At 43.4% G+C, this 17,101-nt stretch overlaps 1 protein-coding gene across 1 annotated transcript in view; it reads left to right on the forward strand.

Annotated features, from left to right (window-relative positions):
• Positions 1 to 8,191: 8,191 nt before the first annotated feature.
• Positions 8,192 to 17,101, forward strand: part of NOL12 (nucleolar protein 12) — a 31,594-nt gene continuing 22,684 nt past the window's right edge. The window contains exons 1-3 of the mRNA XM_018571360.1: positions 8,192 to 8,256; positions 12,916 to 13,021; positions 16,057 to 16,105. Coding sequence (XP_018426862.1) covers positions 8,195 to 8,256; positions 12,916 to 13,021; positions 16,057 to 16,105 — 217 coding nt within the window. The 5' untranslated portion in view covers positions 8,192 to 8,194. The remainder of the gene's footprint in view (positions 8,257 to 12,915; positions 13,022 to 16,056; positions 16,106 to 17,101) is intronic.

Here is a 17,101-nt window from a genome sequence, read left to right on the forward strand (position 1 = left end):
AGCCCGCACTGACCGTCTGGAGCCCGCACTGACCGTCTGGAGCCCGCATCGACCCCTGGAGCCCGCACTGACCTCCTGGACCCCGCACTGATCCCCTGGAGCTCGCTCTGACCGCTTGGAGCCCGTACAGAACACCTGAGAGCCCGCACTGACCGTTTTGCTGGGATTTGTAGTCCTCTATAGTTTTGTGGTATTCTGCATTGATGTATAATTTATTGCCAGGATTTGTAGTCCTCTATAGATGGTGATATTCTGAATTTCTGTGTAATGCATTACAGGGATTTGTAGTCCTCTATAGTTGGTGGTATTCTGCATTGCTATATAATGCATTACTGGGATTTGTAGTCCTCTATAGTTGGTGGTATTCTGCATTGCTGTATAATGCATTACTGGGATTTGTAGTCCTCTATAGTTGGTGGTATTCTGCATTGCTGTATAATGTATTTCTAAGATTTGTAGCCCCTCTACAGCTTGAAGTCAGTGGCAGATCTACCAGGGTCGCAGCTGCAACTGGGTTAGGTTTATGCGCCCAGCGTATTAGGATCAGTTCTCCCTTAACAATGTACAGGTGAAACTCGAATAATTAGAATATCGTGCAAAAGTAATTGCAGTAAGTGCTGCAAAAGGGGCCCAAACCAAGTACTGAGTACATATGCATGCTTGTACTTTTCAGAGATCCGATATTGTTCTATGTACAATCCTTGTTTTATTGATTGCATGTAATAATCTACTTTTTTGAGGTTGTGGATTTGGGGTTCTTGGGGTTTTCATGAGCTGTAAGCCATAATCATCACAATTATGACAAATCACGGCTTGAATTATCTTGCTTTGCATGTAATGAGTCTATCTCATATATTAGTTTCACCTTTTAAGTTGCATTAGTGAAATAAATGAACTTTGCACAATATTCTAATTATTCGAGTTTCACCTGTATTTTGTAAGGAGAGGTTTCTGGCATATATGCCGGTGCTGACAGTGAACATCATTGGGCTTAGTGTGGTAACAGTGTGGAATATGGACTAACCTTGCAGTAGTGCGTACAAGCCTTGTCCACTTGGAGAAACGTTCAAAGCATTGACAGCCCAAGACAAATCTTTGTTCAGATCTTGTGAGAAGTGTTTTGACTTCAGGAGAAATCTCTGGATCTTTGCCAGGATTTAGAAGACTGAAGACATTAGCTGTAGTTTCTTCTGGATGATCCAGCAGGAATTTAGGACCGGTTAACTGAGAAGAGTTTGTGAACCCGCAGGATTAATTTCAGATGGAACATAATGCAATTGTTCAGGCTTAGAAGATTTCCTAATTCTTTCTACACGATTGCTGACATAGACATAGAAACGTTTTGTCTGATTGTATATGTAGCCCAGAACAACTTCGATGTCTGTATAGAACTTGATGTCATCTATCTGAATGTCTAGCTCACGCAGTATAAAATCTGCAATTTCTACAGCTAGCACAGTCCCACAAAGTTCAAGCCTAGGATTCGTGTGATCAGGCTAGGGGCTAACTTAGCTTTCCCAAACAGAAACCCTACAGAGAGCTTCGGGTCAGTATTATGGCTCACAATGTATTATAGCCCCCCCCCCCCCCCCGCCGCCCACCCTCCTGTGACAGCCAGGCCCTCCTGGCTGTGATCTCACACTTGCCTTTTCCATATAAAACGTATGGCTAATACACTGTATATGACCCACAGCGTCTGGAGCGAGAATAGGAGCATGCTGGGAGCGGGCGTTAATGTAAGTAGTACAGCCTCTTCATCTCCCCTTAATGACCATTTAATCCTTGCAGGGCACTGCAAGGGGTTTTTCCTGCATCCCAAAGTTGGAATTTAAAGTGCAACTGAAGCCATAATGTTTTAGTTGTGGACAGAGTGGAGAGGAATTAGAGTGTCTGTCAGGTTTTTATTGCTGTCTGTGTCCCCGTTAGGGAGAGTTACTCCCCTCGATATGTCTTAGATTCCTAGACTGAACATGAAAGAAAATCCCAAATTTTGGGTTGTCCCCAGAACAAGAATAAGGCTTCATTCACACTTGTATTTTTATGCATAGATCTGTCTGCAAAATGGGTCACACTAGATGCTTAACCCCGTAAGTACAAAGGCCTTTTTTTCATTTTTTGTTTACATTATATAATTCACATTTTAGGCCTGAAAATTACTTCAAACCCCCAAACATTATATATTTTCTAAAAGCCAAGACCCTGTAGAATAAAATGACGGATTTTTGGCTCCAAATGACTTTACCCCCCCCCCCCCCCTCAGCTCATCCGAATGACAGCTGTCAAGGTGAAGAGAGCTCAACGGCACTGCTTTAAATAGAAGTCTCCAGCCAATCAGAGGCCGCCGAGGAGATATGCTCTTCCAGCCAAAAAAGGTACGTTTGCCTGGATACAACACCTGTCCAATCACCTGTCAAAAGAAAGCAGAGAAAGAGCAGGAAAAAACAAAAGAACTTTTCTCTGGGAACTTTTCTCTGTTGCTGCTGTTCTATGAGGGTGGCTCACTTACTGCTCGTTCATCCCCCCTCCGTCATTCTTCACACCGCACTCACCACAACAGAAGAATGGAAGAGCTGTGGCAGCGTTTCGCTCAGTGGGCAGGAGAGATGGATGGACTGCAGTTTCTTCAGCGCTGCCTCGGTCTGAGTGCTGAAGATGTGAGCTGCTCTCCGGATCTTGGCTCCTTCGATCCATAGACGATGCTGCCGGCGTCATCGGTTCCCCCTTGCACTCCTTGCCTATTGCTCCCAGGGTATCAGCTGCTGCATCCGCCAGTGGCTCTGTCGGCGAGGAGGAAGTGATGCGGTGGCCTCAGGAAGTGGGCAGAGCTTTCTCATCAGAGCAGCCCGGTGAATTGAGGCAGGGGCACTATCAGAGTAGACTGGAGTAGGGCCTTTTCATCCTCTCCTCCTCGTGCCTCTAACAGGAGATCGAGGATAGCGGGCCTCTCCCCTCGGCAACCAGCTCCTTCTTCTGGATCGGCTTCTGGGAAAAGCACCGCGATCGGAACTTCCCTCAGCACTGCAGCATCACCTAGGCAACCGCGGCAGCGTCCAGAGCCTGTGGGGTCAAGACGGGATCTCCCCTCTGCAGCTCAGCCAGTACCCTTCTTGGTCCCTGCAGCCCCTCCTGCTTCGGCATCATCTGGTGAGAATGCCACTGCAGTATTTAACTCTTTGATGGATTATTTTTGTATTTTATTAGAGATGTAGTTACTGTATTTGCTGGCGTATAAGACTACTTTTTATACTTAAAAACATCCCCCGAAAATCGGGGGTCGTCTTATACGCGGGCTGTACAATGGGCTGCCATCAGTCAAGATGTGGCCCAGAAGTTGATTGACAGCATGCCAGGGCAAATTGCAGAAGTCTTGAATAAGAAGGGTCAACACTGCAAAAACTGTGTTAAACAGACATCCCAACTCTCCCGGACGTTCCGGGAGTCTCCCGCTATAAGATAGCGGCTCCCGGCTGCCCGGGAGAGATGAATTTTCTCCCGGAAAGGTTTACTCTGCTCTATCTAGCAGAGTAAACCTTTCCCTGCTGTCTGTGTTTTTTTTTAATTCTGATATCGGAACCGCCGGCCGCCAACAGAGTAAAAAAAATAGACAGCATATAAATGAATAGCTACATTTCTATTGGCTATTTCAATTTGCAATAGTCAATAGCAGACTAGTTATTGCACCCGCAGTCTAGCTATTGCACCTGCCCACTGCTGCTGTCAATCAGCAGAGGTGGACCTGAAGTTCTCCATCAGGTCCTCCTCTGCTGATTGACAGCAGCAGAGGGCGGGTGCAATAGCCAGCTTGCTATTGCAAATTGAAATAGTCAATGACAATCTAGCTATTCACTCCTACACTGTTTTTAGTTCAATAAGTGTTTATTGAGGGTTTACACAAACAAACAAATATACATAAACAGTGTATAGCCGCCCAAGAGGACAGCCATCACCAGACAACTCGAGTAATGGTTGAGAAGTACAGATACAGTAACTTAACATGCGACAGTAGAACCGTTGGGGACCGTTAAATCTATGCCGTCAGCCCAATAGATAATCCGAAAAAAGAAAAAGGGCCCCTGTTGCAGGAGCACTATATTAATGCATCCACCATTGCGGGGGCATTCAGAGTAACAACAACAGTGGGAGGGCATACTAGCTAATTCAACCGTCCTACAGTATGGAAATACTGGTATAGAGTAGGACATTCTATATTAACAGACATATGCTGTAGAAAAATAAAAACACCACGGAGAGGTGAAAGGCACAAGAACCAGGTAAAGACACAAAGACTTAGAGAGACTCAAAGAGAAAGAAACATGGATAGGAGGGAGGGAAGCAACCATCAAGCGTTCCAAGTCCGCAATGCGGTCCATTTCTAGAGTCCATTCCGCCAAAGAGGGGATAACTGGTGTACGCCAGTGGCGGGGGATGACAGCCCTTGCAGCCGTTAAGAAGTGCCGCAAAAGTCCCCGTTTTACAGATTTCAGAGAGCCTGGTATCATAGACAACAGGGTGATCTTGGGGTCACTGAACCCGTCACTCGGTGATAAACATCCAGCACTTTTTGCCAGAACTCCTTGATCGGAGGGCAGCTCCACCATATATGAGTCATATGACCCTGGGAGGCTTGGCAACGCCAACATGTGTCTGGTACTTGCGGGTAGTATCGGTGCAGTACTGCAGGGCATCTATACCACCTGGTGAGAATTTTCAGGTTCTTCTCGTGGGCCTTACTGGCAATGGATGGGGAGTGTGAGAGCACGAAATATTTCTCCCACTCTTCATCACTGACTCCTACGCTGTTTTTTTTATCATTCTGACGGCAGCAGCTGTCAGAATAATAAATAAAAACCCCAGCAGATAGCACAGGAAGCAAAAGCTTCTTTGCTACCTGCCATAATTTCAGGGGGTTAGAGAGGGCACCTCACTGAAATGAGAAGGGCACCTCCCTGAGATTACTTTTTTCAGGTTGGGATCCCTGCATAAACTTATTGTAATTGTCAATAAAAGCCTTTGACACTCATGAAATGCTTGTAATCATACTCCAGTATACCATCGTAACATCTGACAAGATCTTAAAACACTGAAGCAGCAGACTGTGAAAATTTAATATTTGTGTCATGAGAGATTTCTGGACCCGCACATGCGCATTACTGACAAAAAGCCTGTAACATATTGCTTGCGCATTCACGACTGGCGGTCGTGTTAGAACACTGAACCAGGGAGGGAGCTGTCAGAAACAAACACTTTAGCGCAGCGTGCACACTAATATATATTAGTAGCCCAACTACAATAAAAACACGTTCACACTTTTAAAACCCATTTAGCTCTAGCCACCCCCATGCCTCACGAGTTCGGCGCGTTATTATGACGTCATAGCCTCAAAGCCGGAAGTTGATACCAGGCGTTTGTCTGAAGGAGTTCTTCGGAATCGTGCATATATGTGAGTGGTGCTCTCTGAAGTTTTGTACGTGTCGCTGGTTGGTTTTTCATTGTCCTATCTGGAGCCTTGGCAGTCTGTACTCTCCGGAATTTGAGTCTATGAGCTCCGTGAATTTCAGTGCACATTGGGAGATGTAGTTCTATCGTAGTATAGGAAGAGTTATTAGGTGCCTGATATCGGGCTAAGAGGGCTCTGCACACGTGTTAGAAAGTAAACAGCTGACGGTCACTTTATTGTAAAAAAAATGTTCCCTCTTTTTCCATAAACTGTAAACGGATGACCCGCCAGGATCAGTACATTGTTGCCAGTACTCTTCACAGGTGCTCACATAGTTATATTGCCATCCCCAGCATGAGACTTTCTCTGTGACCAGTTTGGGCATTTGCTTTAGAGGCAGGTGTCAGTGTGTGAAGTTTATACTAGTGTGTACAAATGTTTGATAAGTGTTAGAATTTAAGATGGCTGTAGGCTGGTAGATTCTCATATAAACGTCTGTACAAAAAGAATGTCGTCAGAACATTTGCTAGTCATCCGAAACTTGACAAATGTTCCAAATTGCATTCGCCTTTAGCATTAGGTTTTGGAATCAACTGAGTTTCCTGCATGAAAACCACATTCAGGGCCCGTTCTGAAGGGGAGGGCACCACGGTACAAACTATATAGCGGCATGATCACTTGTACATTAACAGCCATCGCCGGCTGTTAGAAGTGATACCAAGAACACCACTTCTGCGGGCCGCCGTCTACAGACGTATCGCTGCCCGACAGACTTAACAGTGTTATGATGGGCAACAGCTGTGTCCTTTTCAGTGTAATAACAATAGCTGACTTTTTGTTATTCGTTATAAACTCAATAGCTGAGTTTTTGTTATTAGGAGAAAGTCTCCTAACTAATAACAAAAATGTAACATACACTATATTGCCAAAAGTATTGGAACAATCGTCCAAATCATTGGATTCTGGTGTTCCAATCACCTCCATGCCACAGGTGTATAAAATCAAGCACCTAGGCATGCAGACTGCTTCTACAAACATCTGTGAAAGAATGGGTCGTTCTCAGGAGCTCAGTGAATTCAGACGTGGTACCATAAGTCCATCCGTGAAAGTTCCTTGCTGCTATATATTACACGGTCAACTGTTAGTGATATGATAACCAAAGTGGAAGCAACTGGGAACAACAGCCACTACGGGGTAGGCCACGTAAAATGACAGAGGGGTCAGTGCATGCTGAAGCGTGCAGTGCGCAGAAGTCCCCAACTGTCTGCAGAGTCAATGGCTACAGACCTCCAAAATTCATGTGGCCTTCAGATTGGCACAACAACAGTGCGTAGAGAGCTTCATGGAATGGGTTTCCATGGCCGAGCAGCTGCATCCAAGCCTTACATCACCAAGTGCAATGCAAAGCGTCGGATGCAGTGGTGTAAAGCACGCCGCCACTGGCCTCGGGAGAAGAGTTCGACCTTGGTCTACTGTCCCCTGGAGCTGTCGGAATTCCTCCATTGGATAGTTACAGTTGTGTGAAAAAGTGTTGCCCCCCCTTCCTGATTTTTCATTGTTTTGCACGTTCGTCACACTTTAATGTTTCAGATCATCAAACAAATTTAAATATTAGTCAAAGATAACACAAGTAAACACAACATGCAGTTTTTAATGGAAGGTTTTTATTAGGGGAAAACAAAATCCAAACCCACATGGCCCTGTGTGAAAAAGTGTTTGCACAAGTGATTGGGTGGCCGTACACCCAGATTGTTTGTATAGTACACAGCAGAGGCTGCACAACAAAAGAAAACAGTTCCGCAGATGCAGGTTTTTTTTTTATACCATTCACTGCTCCACCATAGTGGCAGTGAAAGTGTTAAAATCTCCCCCAGGATTCGGCCATTAACCCTTCAGTGTGGTTGCGATCAACTCTTAACCCTTTCGCTGCCAAGCCCTCCGGAACATTTTTCAAATCAGCTGATGCAGTCGAATACAGTCTTACACATGTGAATGTAAATTTAACCCCTTCATGACTGAGGCCCTTTTTTCAATTTTTGCACCCATGTTATATTCCACATTTTAGGCCTGAAAATGACGTAAAACCCCCCAACATTATATATTTTCTGAATGCCAAGACCCTATAGAAACGCCTTCATTTAAATGTTCTCCTTAATAGCCCCATTCTTCCACTTTCTGTGCAGCACATTACTTTTCAAATCCAGATATTACCTTGTAAAAGTAGTGGTGACATCACTTCCAGTTATTGGGCGACACTTGTTTCCCGATTGTCCTCCTTTGTTGTCATACTTTCACATATACCCTGGGTGAAGATTACAAGCGGCTATGCCAACACACCTTGCACAGACAGGGTCCACCGTTGTCCAAAGCAGGCAAGTGCTTCAGGCACTTCTTGCAATAAGGTAAAACTGCCCTGTCTCTCAATTGCTCTCCTGCACATGGAGACTTTGTGCAGCTGCACCAACACACACTGCACCAGCATATTCCACCCTTTCCTACAATGTATAATTGTGTAATAGGATGGAGCCAATACATGTAGAAAGGAAGAGGCTTAAAGAAGCCAAAGGAGCTCAGCTGACAGGTGTTAACTCTTTCTCACTCTAGCCAAATCTTTTCAGTTCTAAAAAAAAAGAGAAGTTTGCACTGGTATTCCACTCTCTAAATGTATATACTTGTTCCTGATTGTTTTTTGTTGTTTTTAGAGATCTAGGAAGCAAGTTCTTGTTCTTCTGAAATTTTGTCTTGGTGTTAAGAGTGATGGGGAAAAAAAAACATAAAGCTAGTCGACGGGAGCTGGTTTTTGATGAGGAGAAAAGAAGGTAAGTGATAAACTGTATGTATAGTATAAAAAGTAATATAAGAAATATGTTTTGCAAACTCAGTAATTACTAAGATTCCTACATAATTAACACTTCCACTCTCAGGAATGTGAAATCAAAGCATGATGCAGATTTTTAGCTCATTTATATCAATACTTAAACTAAATAGCTGCAGTAAAGAGCCTTTAGGCTCTGTTTAAAGTCTATACTGTGGAACCCGTTTTGAGGACTGAGGGCTAGTCACTAGTGTTGCCTGTGAACTACATGGGGTTGATCATTTTGGTAAAGGCAGAAGGAGTTTCTCTCAAGGAGTTGTCAGATCCACCTCCTTGATGACTATTCCTCTTATTAACTGATGACTGGTGGGGATAATAAACGGTAGACTGTAGTAGTAGTAGTAGTAGTAGTGGAAGCACAGATCCAGACTGAATGAAGTAGGAGAAAGGAGTTCATTGTCCTGCAGTTCTTCATGTACAGCTTATTTTTTTGTAGAAGGTTCTCAGAAGATCAGTGAGCAGCAAAGTAGTGGCATCACCAACAGATGATTGCTATTCTCCTAAGATTTTCTGAGTGGACTGCGGATTTGCTTTAGATCAGGGGTGGGGAACGTCCAGGCCGCAGGCTATTTAAGGCCTGCAAACTCATTTGGTCTGTTCCTCGGAGTGGGCTCCCCACTGCTTGCTAGTGGAGGAGAAGAAGCAAAAGTTCAAACTCTCCTCGGCCAGACTCGTACTCTTCAGTTCAGAAATCGCCCATCTCCTACACAAGATGTACCCTGAACTTTCCAATGTATGTTGGAGATGTCGAGGGGACACTCCTCCATATTTTCTGGTCCTGTCCTTTACTTGTGACATATTGGACTCGGGTTCGCGCTATTATCTCCCAGGTAACTGGAATGCCCTTGAGGTATTCACCAGAGACTTTTCTTTTGCATGGTCAGACTGACTTACCTTCTAATCCGTCAGTCTCTGTACAAACACATTCGGAGACATTGAAAAGAGTCTCAGCCACCCTCTTTGTTCTAATAGGTTCGCCAAATAAAACATGTTCATGTAATGGAAGAATTGATGTTGACGAGACGCACTGGACACATTTTCCCGTATCTTGGCCTGTTGGGAACATTTTGTTGCTACTTCCCAATATACCCATCTCAGATTAACATGGGACTGGTTATTCCTACTCCCTTTTTTTTCCCCCCTTTTCCTCCTCCCCGCAATCTCTTTGCTTATTCCTTTTTCATACGGTCGTTACCTTTTCCTTTGCCCTTTTCCCTCAAACAACATTTAAGCCTCTTAATACAGCTTTGGCCTGATGAAGTAGAATCTTGAAAAGACAATGATTTATGATCTGAGAATATTATATTTGTATACATTCTAAGAAAGAAGGGAGGAATGCTACTGGTTGTTATATAAGGGCCTTGGTATAACGGGGGGATGGAAAGCTCCAAAAAAAAATTTCTTATGCTATAATTGTTTACTGTCTGTTGCTTATATTTGACTTGTTATGTCGTTTATTTGTATTGTTTTTGAATTTTTTTTTTCTTTATGGTTTTTGTTAGTCTCTTGTTTTTTGCTTTTGAAAATCTAAAAAAAAAAAGTCACCCAACTATTCGCTTTTGCAATAAAGTCCTTGGGCTGATGGTAACCTTTTTTGAGGAAGACCTATTTGCCCAGTTTCACTCCAGTTTCATACAGTCGGCCCAGTCCTTTATCTGGAACCAAGAATCAGGTTGCACCTGGCCTGGTGGCTCAGGAATCTGGCTCTAGACTCTGGGGAAGTCCTTTCTTTTTCTTTTTTAGAAGATCCTCACAACCGTTGCCAGCCTGTTGGGCTGTGAAGGAGCACTCTGTTGGTGCAGGAGACTTGGATATTGGAGAAATGTTATCTCCCGATCAACATTCTAGAACCTTAAGTGATTTGCTTGTGCATGTTGCACTGGACTAGCTGGCTGAAGAGTCATCATGTTCAATCAGAACACACCATGGCAGTGGTATAAATTAATCATCAGGTAGAAAGTTGAGTCACTTTGTCAAGAATGGGAGAGCAGAACCTGTCCTGGTCAGAAGTTTATATTCCAGGTTTGTTCGTACTTACATCCCAGGAATGGATAATTGCAGGCATACTTTCCTAGGAGTCAGTGTTTGGACTCCTAGGGAATGGTCTCTGCACCCAGGGGTGTTCCAGGATCTGTGTCACAGGTGGTGGATACATGATGCTGACCTTTTGGCCACTAGGTTCCAAAACAAACTGAACAGGTTTGTCTTCAGGTACAGGCATCATCTTATCGGAAGCATAGATAGCATATATATGTTCTGGTGGCTCTGTGGGATCAGTACACCCTGATCTATGCCTTTCATCTCCTGAAACTCCTTCCTCAATTAATTTGAAAGATCGAGATTAAGGACATTCTAGTGATCCTTATAGCTCCCAATTGGCCCAGGTGGATTTGGTACTCAGAGCCTACACCAGGAGTCTGATCAGTTCAGACTCCTGGTGTATCAGAGGGGTGTAACCCATCCCTCTGATGCTTAAGCAATTAAGTCAGCTTCTTGCAAGGTCTATGGGTCACTAGGTATGCACTAATACCAGTGCGAATACTGGGCATTTATGGGTACTTGTGAAAATGCCCACATACTAAATGCAGATACCAGCGCTTTTATTTTTTAAATTGATACGTGCTTGCTGGGGACCTTGCGGCACCAGTTTACAGCTCCGGCCGCACACCTCCTTTCTGGGGAACCCCGCCAGCCACACCTGCCCGCGAGAACCTCTGGTCCCCCAGTGAGACCCCGCACAGCCCTCCTGAGATCCTCCATTAGAGACATCAGGCTGGCACCCTGGAGCAGCACAAAGTATGTTGATTCATATTCTGCATTGCTGTATAATGTATTGCTAGGATTTGTAGTCCTCTCTAGCTGGTTGCCATTCGGCATTGCTGTGTAATGTATTGCTGGGATTTGTAGTCCTCTATAGCTTATGGTATTATTCTGCATTGCTTTATAATGTATTGCTGGGATTTGTAGTCTATAGCCGGTCCCATTCTGCATTTCTGTATTTATAGCTGCGATTTGTAGTCCCTCTACAACTTGGAGTTAGTAGCAGAACTACCAGGTTTGCAGCTGCGACCGCACCCTGACACTTTTCCACTGTCCTATAATCATTAGTCTGTATTCTAGAAAAACGGTCACATGACACTAATAAAGCGTATTAGTAATTCGTATCGGCAGGTACTTGAGGAAAAAGATTGGTACGATACTTGGTCTGGAAAAAATGGTATCAGTGCATCCCTATCTATCACTTTACATAGAAGGCATACTTCGTTAAACGTGGGACTTCCACCCCAGCAGATTCTCCATTGGATAAATCCTTGCATTTTTGCAGATGGGTCTGAACCAGTATTTGGGTCTGTACCATCAAGTGTCAGGTCTCTGTTCTTGCTATCTTTTTCCAGAGACTGTTAGCTTCTCATTTGTTGATCAATAATTTTGTGCAGGGTGTCTCCCATGTGGCTGCCCCTGCTAACTGCCCTGTAACTCTGGGGTACTGAATTTGGTTCTTTCAGCTCATCAAAAACAGACCTTTGAACCTATCAGGGTTATTCCCCTTTCCATTCTCAACCACACAATGTTTCTTTTTGCCATCACCTCTACGAGACGAGACTCTGAACTGGTGGCCTTATTCTGTAAAACACCCTTTCTGGTCTTGGACAAGGAGATATTGAGGCTCAGAACGTCATTCCTATCTAAGGTAGTTTGGGCCTTTCAATTCAATCTGGACTTTGTTCTTCTGTCCGTCTTTCCGGCTCCAGTTCATTAGGAGTTCTGTATGTGGTTCGGGCAGTGAGAGAATATTGCTCAGCACTGTCATTTTAGATGGTCCCTGTAATGGTGAACCAGCTTCTTATTCCACCATTTCCCAGAGGCTCAGACAGATTGTTAGCCAAGCTTATGGTCTCAAAGATTGGCTTCTACCCTTTCATTTCAAGGCACGGCACACCCTGCTAAATCAGTGCGTACTACTTGGGCTATTCAGCAGCTGTTTACTGTTTCCCAGGTTTGCAAGGCTGCCACCTGGTCATCTGTTTAAAATTAAATCGTCATGGACATCTCCTGGTCTTGGACTGAGGATTGGCTCTCGATCATGTGATTACTATAATATTAATCACAGTGGTCGCTAGTTTTAGAACCCTCCCCTGTAATGTTTCTCCTATAATAATGCACACATATGTGGTATACCCATGCATATCCAGAGAAGAACTTAATTTTAGTTTGTTCTTTAGTTGTGCGTCATGGTAATTGCAAAAAACACATAGCTCAAGTTTAATTCTTGTTTTTTTACTATTTGCCAACCAATTTGTCCTGAACAAAACAAGGTATCATTCACCTGGATCCCCTAAGTAGTTTCAAACATATGTACAGTTTACTAACACCTGCCAAAGTTACAAACCTTGGTTCAGGCATTAATGTTTATTCTTACCTTTTGTCATGAAGGGGTTAAAACAGATGTCTGATTTATGCACATTTGTGAACATTTTATGAATACTGGCGTATGATTAAATTTGCCAGCAACCACAGAAAACTAAACTACTAGTTTTGTGTTAGGTTAATTTATCAAATATTTATGGAATGCCAAGGTATTATAAGTATGCTTGTCTTATAGAGAATATTTGACTGGTTTCCACAAAAGAAAATTACAAAGAAGAAAAGCTGCTGTGGAAGAAATCAAACTGAAAATAAAAGAGGAGCAAAAGAGGATGAAGGAAGAGGTAAGATGTATGTAAAAAAAAATATTCCCCGCCAAAAAATGCCAGCAATGTACACAGAGTGTACAAGAAGCAGGCATATGCAGTTGCTGTATATGAATGCAGAAACTTGCATTTTTTTTTTGTTAGCTTTCCGCTTCATATCTTCATTGACATGGCCGCCTCTGTGCTCTGCAGGCAATGTGTGCATATTACAACTGAGCACTCCATCCCCCATTCTTTAGTATTTAGAGTGGCAAATACAAAGGCAGAGCTGGTGTTTAGTGATCATGTAACAGAGAAGCACAGGGAGGGTGGCAGCTGTTTACAGCTTGCTTTACAGTCTGACCCCGGTGTCGGACTGAGTTTCCTGTGGAGAAAATTTTGAATTTTGTAGGATTCAGAACAAATAAGTTTATTTAAAAAAAAAAAAAATGTAGAAAACCTGCAATGTGAGTCATGAAAATATACACATGTATACATAACCGCTGCACCTCTACATTACCACAATAAATGCTAATCACTTACAAAGATGGGAACGGGCTTTAACTCCTTTGTGACGGGAGACTTACACTGTACATCCCTGCCACAAAGTGCCCAAATGACTGATCACGTACATTTACGTGATTAGCTATTTGGAGCTGTCAAAAGTCGGTAACCGCTGAGGTCAGCGGTTACCATCCATTAATGAAATAAGCTTTTGTAAAAGTTAAATTTTTTGAATTAAAGAACTAAGCTTTGACAGATACCTGATCGCTTGTAGCGATTGAGTATCTTACAGTAATAGCTGTGCGATATTTACCGCACTTACGATCACGGTTTGACAGCTGAACACATAGGGATTAGGAAATCCTGTGTCAGCTTTTTGCAACATGTTTCAGCAACAGAAACATTTAGCAAAATGTTTCTTTGTTGAAACATTGTATCAGACTTCTGATCGTTCCCAGAAGTCTTTAGTGAAATCTGATCCTGAAATGCTGCAAGATCAGCATTTCAGGATCTGTCACAATGGTATTATTAACTGTTTCTATGTTTGAAGCAGCCTAATAATAACCAAAAATTATTCAGTACGACCAAAATCCCAAGAGCTAATAGTACTCAGAGGGGTGAGGCGTTAATGAATCTATCATAGAATACAAAATAATTTAACACTATGGGTTTTGAGAGGCGTCAGACGCAATGTTTGTTGCAATATACAAGCTTAATTTATTTCATAAAATATATACAATTAAAAACAATATTCACAATAAATAATTGCTCCCTTATTAGCCTCTTGCTGCCACATATGAACTATACAATGTGTTTTAACATCTCGTACATCAAGAAATACAAAAATTATACTTATTGCTCATGGAACCAGTACAAAAAAATTATACTTATTGTTCATGGAACCATCCATGAACAAAAAGCATAATTTTTTGTACTTCTTGATGTATGAGATGTTATAACACATTGTATAGTTCATATGTGGCAGCAGGAGGCTAATAAGGGAGCAATTAATTATGTGAATATTGTTTTTAATTGTATATATTTTATGAAATAAATTAAGCTTGTATATTACAACAAACCTTGTGTCTGATGCCTCTCAAAGCCCCTAGTGGTAAATTAATTTGGATTCAATAACCAAAAAATTACATTATCAAGCATTAATAGTGAGATCCACTCACAATGACTGATATAATTGAAATAAAGTGTAAAACAAATTAAAAAATGTATAGATTTTTATATAACTATACAAATTAACCCTTTACAATGAAAATCTGCAGTTGAGTTGCAAATTTGAATTTCACCCCAAGGGGTTAATTTTTCAGGTCAGTGTGAAGCACAGGGCAGGGGTCATAGTGACGCACAGGTCATAGTGACGGGCAGGTCAGTGTGAAGCACAGGGCAGGTCAGTGTGAAGCACAGGGCAGAGGTCATAGTGACGCGCAGGTCAGTGTGAAGCACAGGGCAGGTCAGTGTGAAGCACAGGGCAGAGGTCATAGTGACGCGCAGGTCAGTGTGAAGCACAGGGCAGGTCAGTGTGAAGCGCAGAGGTCATAGTGACGCACAGCGCAGAGGTCAGTGTGACGCACAGCGCAGAGAAGAAAGAAAAGGGACTTACAGTGCACTTAGCTGGTATTCAGGTGCCTCTTCTTTCTCGTTGGGGGTGGGGGTTGGGGTGGAGGTCGGTGCAGAGATCCTCCATGTACCTTCTTTTCCCTGCTAACTTTCTGGATGGCCGGTCTCACCGTCTCTGCAGTCTTCCTTCCAGCCTGGCAGCTGAGGTGGGCGGAGGAAGCTGCAGAAGACAGCGGATGTCATCGAGGTGCGCCGCCGGCGGGACCAGAGATGGGACACTACTGCCACGGTGATCGTTCCCTTGTGTTCTCTCTTCTCATCGGCCGCTCTGTAGCTACAGTGGCCGATGAGAAGAGAGAACAGAAGCGAGCAATTGCCGCGGCGGTAGTGTCCCATCTCTGATCCCGCCGGCGGCGCTCCTCGATGAGATTCCACTCGCCCCCCTGCAATTTTCACTCGCCAATTGCGAGGGGGCGAGTGGAAATTTTGAGGCCTGATTTATATTATAGAGAATGCTACAAGAGGAGTGGGAACTAGTTGGATTGGAGAAGTTTGTGGCTGTGGCAATACAAACGTGCCTGAAGATTGGGCTACATATTAGTTCGAGCACAGTGTAACTGAATTTTCTAAGCTTCCCTAACAATGTACCTGTTTTGCAGTTAATACACAGCTCAGAAGTCAAGAAATGACAGCTTCTATCTAAGGTTTCTCAGACAATTTTTATGATGATTAAGCTATCCTTATACAGGTATCATCCTTTTGCTTAGGAGAGTTGTGTGGAGTGCACTTTCATATTGTTTGTAAATGGCAGGGTCTGAAAAAATAAATACAAAATCCATGTGTTGTTTAAATTGGGAAAAAGCCCTTTGATAAAAACATGCAGCTGTAAGATTTGAGACTTTCAAGCAGTCCCATATTTTTTTGAAACTAACAAGTCCACAGAACCTTAAGATTCCTATTCCTGCAACTGTTGCTTAGATACTTTTCTTCTCTGACAGAGGCACAAAGAATACATGAAGATGCTTAAGGAAAGAGAAGAAGCTTTAGGTAAGACAAATCAACTGTTTTATTTTAGACGTTTGTTCAATTGTAATGCAGAGTATAAATGTGTTAAAGGGTAAAGTACATTGTTAAAGGAGAACTATGACATGAGTGATTTCCACTCACGTCATAGTTCTAAGCCGACCTGTGACAATGAGACTGTCACAGGTCGGCTCAGTAGATCGGGAGGTGAGGGAAAACATACCGGGTTCCCTCACCTCTCGATCCTGTCACGGCTCTCTGCCGTGACAGGGGGAGGGGCTGGATTCCCCTCTCCCCGCTCCGATCTGCCAGCGCTGACTGGCGAAACGGACGGGGGAGGGGGCGGGTACAGCTGGCTCTGCCTCTAGATAGGCAGAGCCAGCTGTCACTCACGCAGCTGGGCGGATCCCGTCATCTAAGTCGGGATCCGCTCCAGGTGCGGCGTCTCAGTATACCGTGAGCTGTAGCTCGCGGTATACTGAGCTTAGTGTCCTCCCGTTACCCCGAGTAGAACTATGGGGAAAAACACTGACCCCATAGTTCTCCTTTAAAGAGAGCCATAGACCAAAACTAAAATTACATCATACAGCATGCTAATGTTTAATGGTTAGTATGCTTAAAGAAATCCTTGAGCATGTGGTAATTTTTTCGCTCATGATAGATTTTATCAGCCTAGAAGTATTATTTTTTTTACCAAAGTTACTGGTGTTAGAACACCCCACATCTCCCTCCTCCTCTGCCACGTCCTGTTGGGACTTGGGACAGAGGATGGAACCATATCATGCAATGGTGGCCACAGGGATCTGACAGTCCTGGAAGAGTCAAATGCTAAATAATTTTAGAGGCTTCAGCTCTGGACCAGAGGAATGGTAGAAGACACGAGAAGCTAGAGAGGTAAGTAAAAGAGCTGTTCAACCCTTTAAGAAAATTCTTACATGTGTCATTGTGTTACCAACACAATGTAAGGCAAGTGCCATATATTTAAAGGGTTTCTTCACCTTTTCACAAAAAATGTCTAGG

This window comes from Nanorana parkeri, unplaced genomic scaffold (genome assembly GCF_000935625.1).
Source record: "Nanorana parkeri isolate BGI_ZX_2015 unplaced genomic scaffold, ASM93562v1 scaffold1742, whole genome shotgun sequence".
In the NCBI taxonomy this organism is placed as follows: Eukaryota; Metazoa; Chordata; class Amphibia; order Anura; family Dicroglossidae; genus Nanorana; species Nanorana parkeri.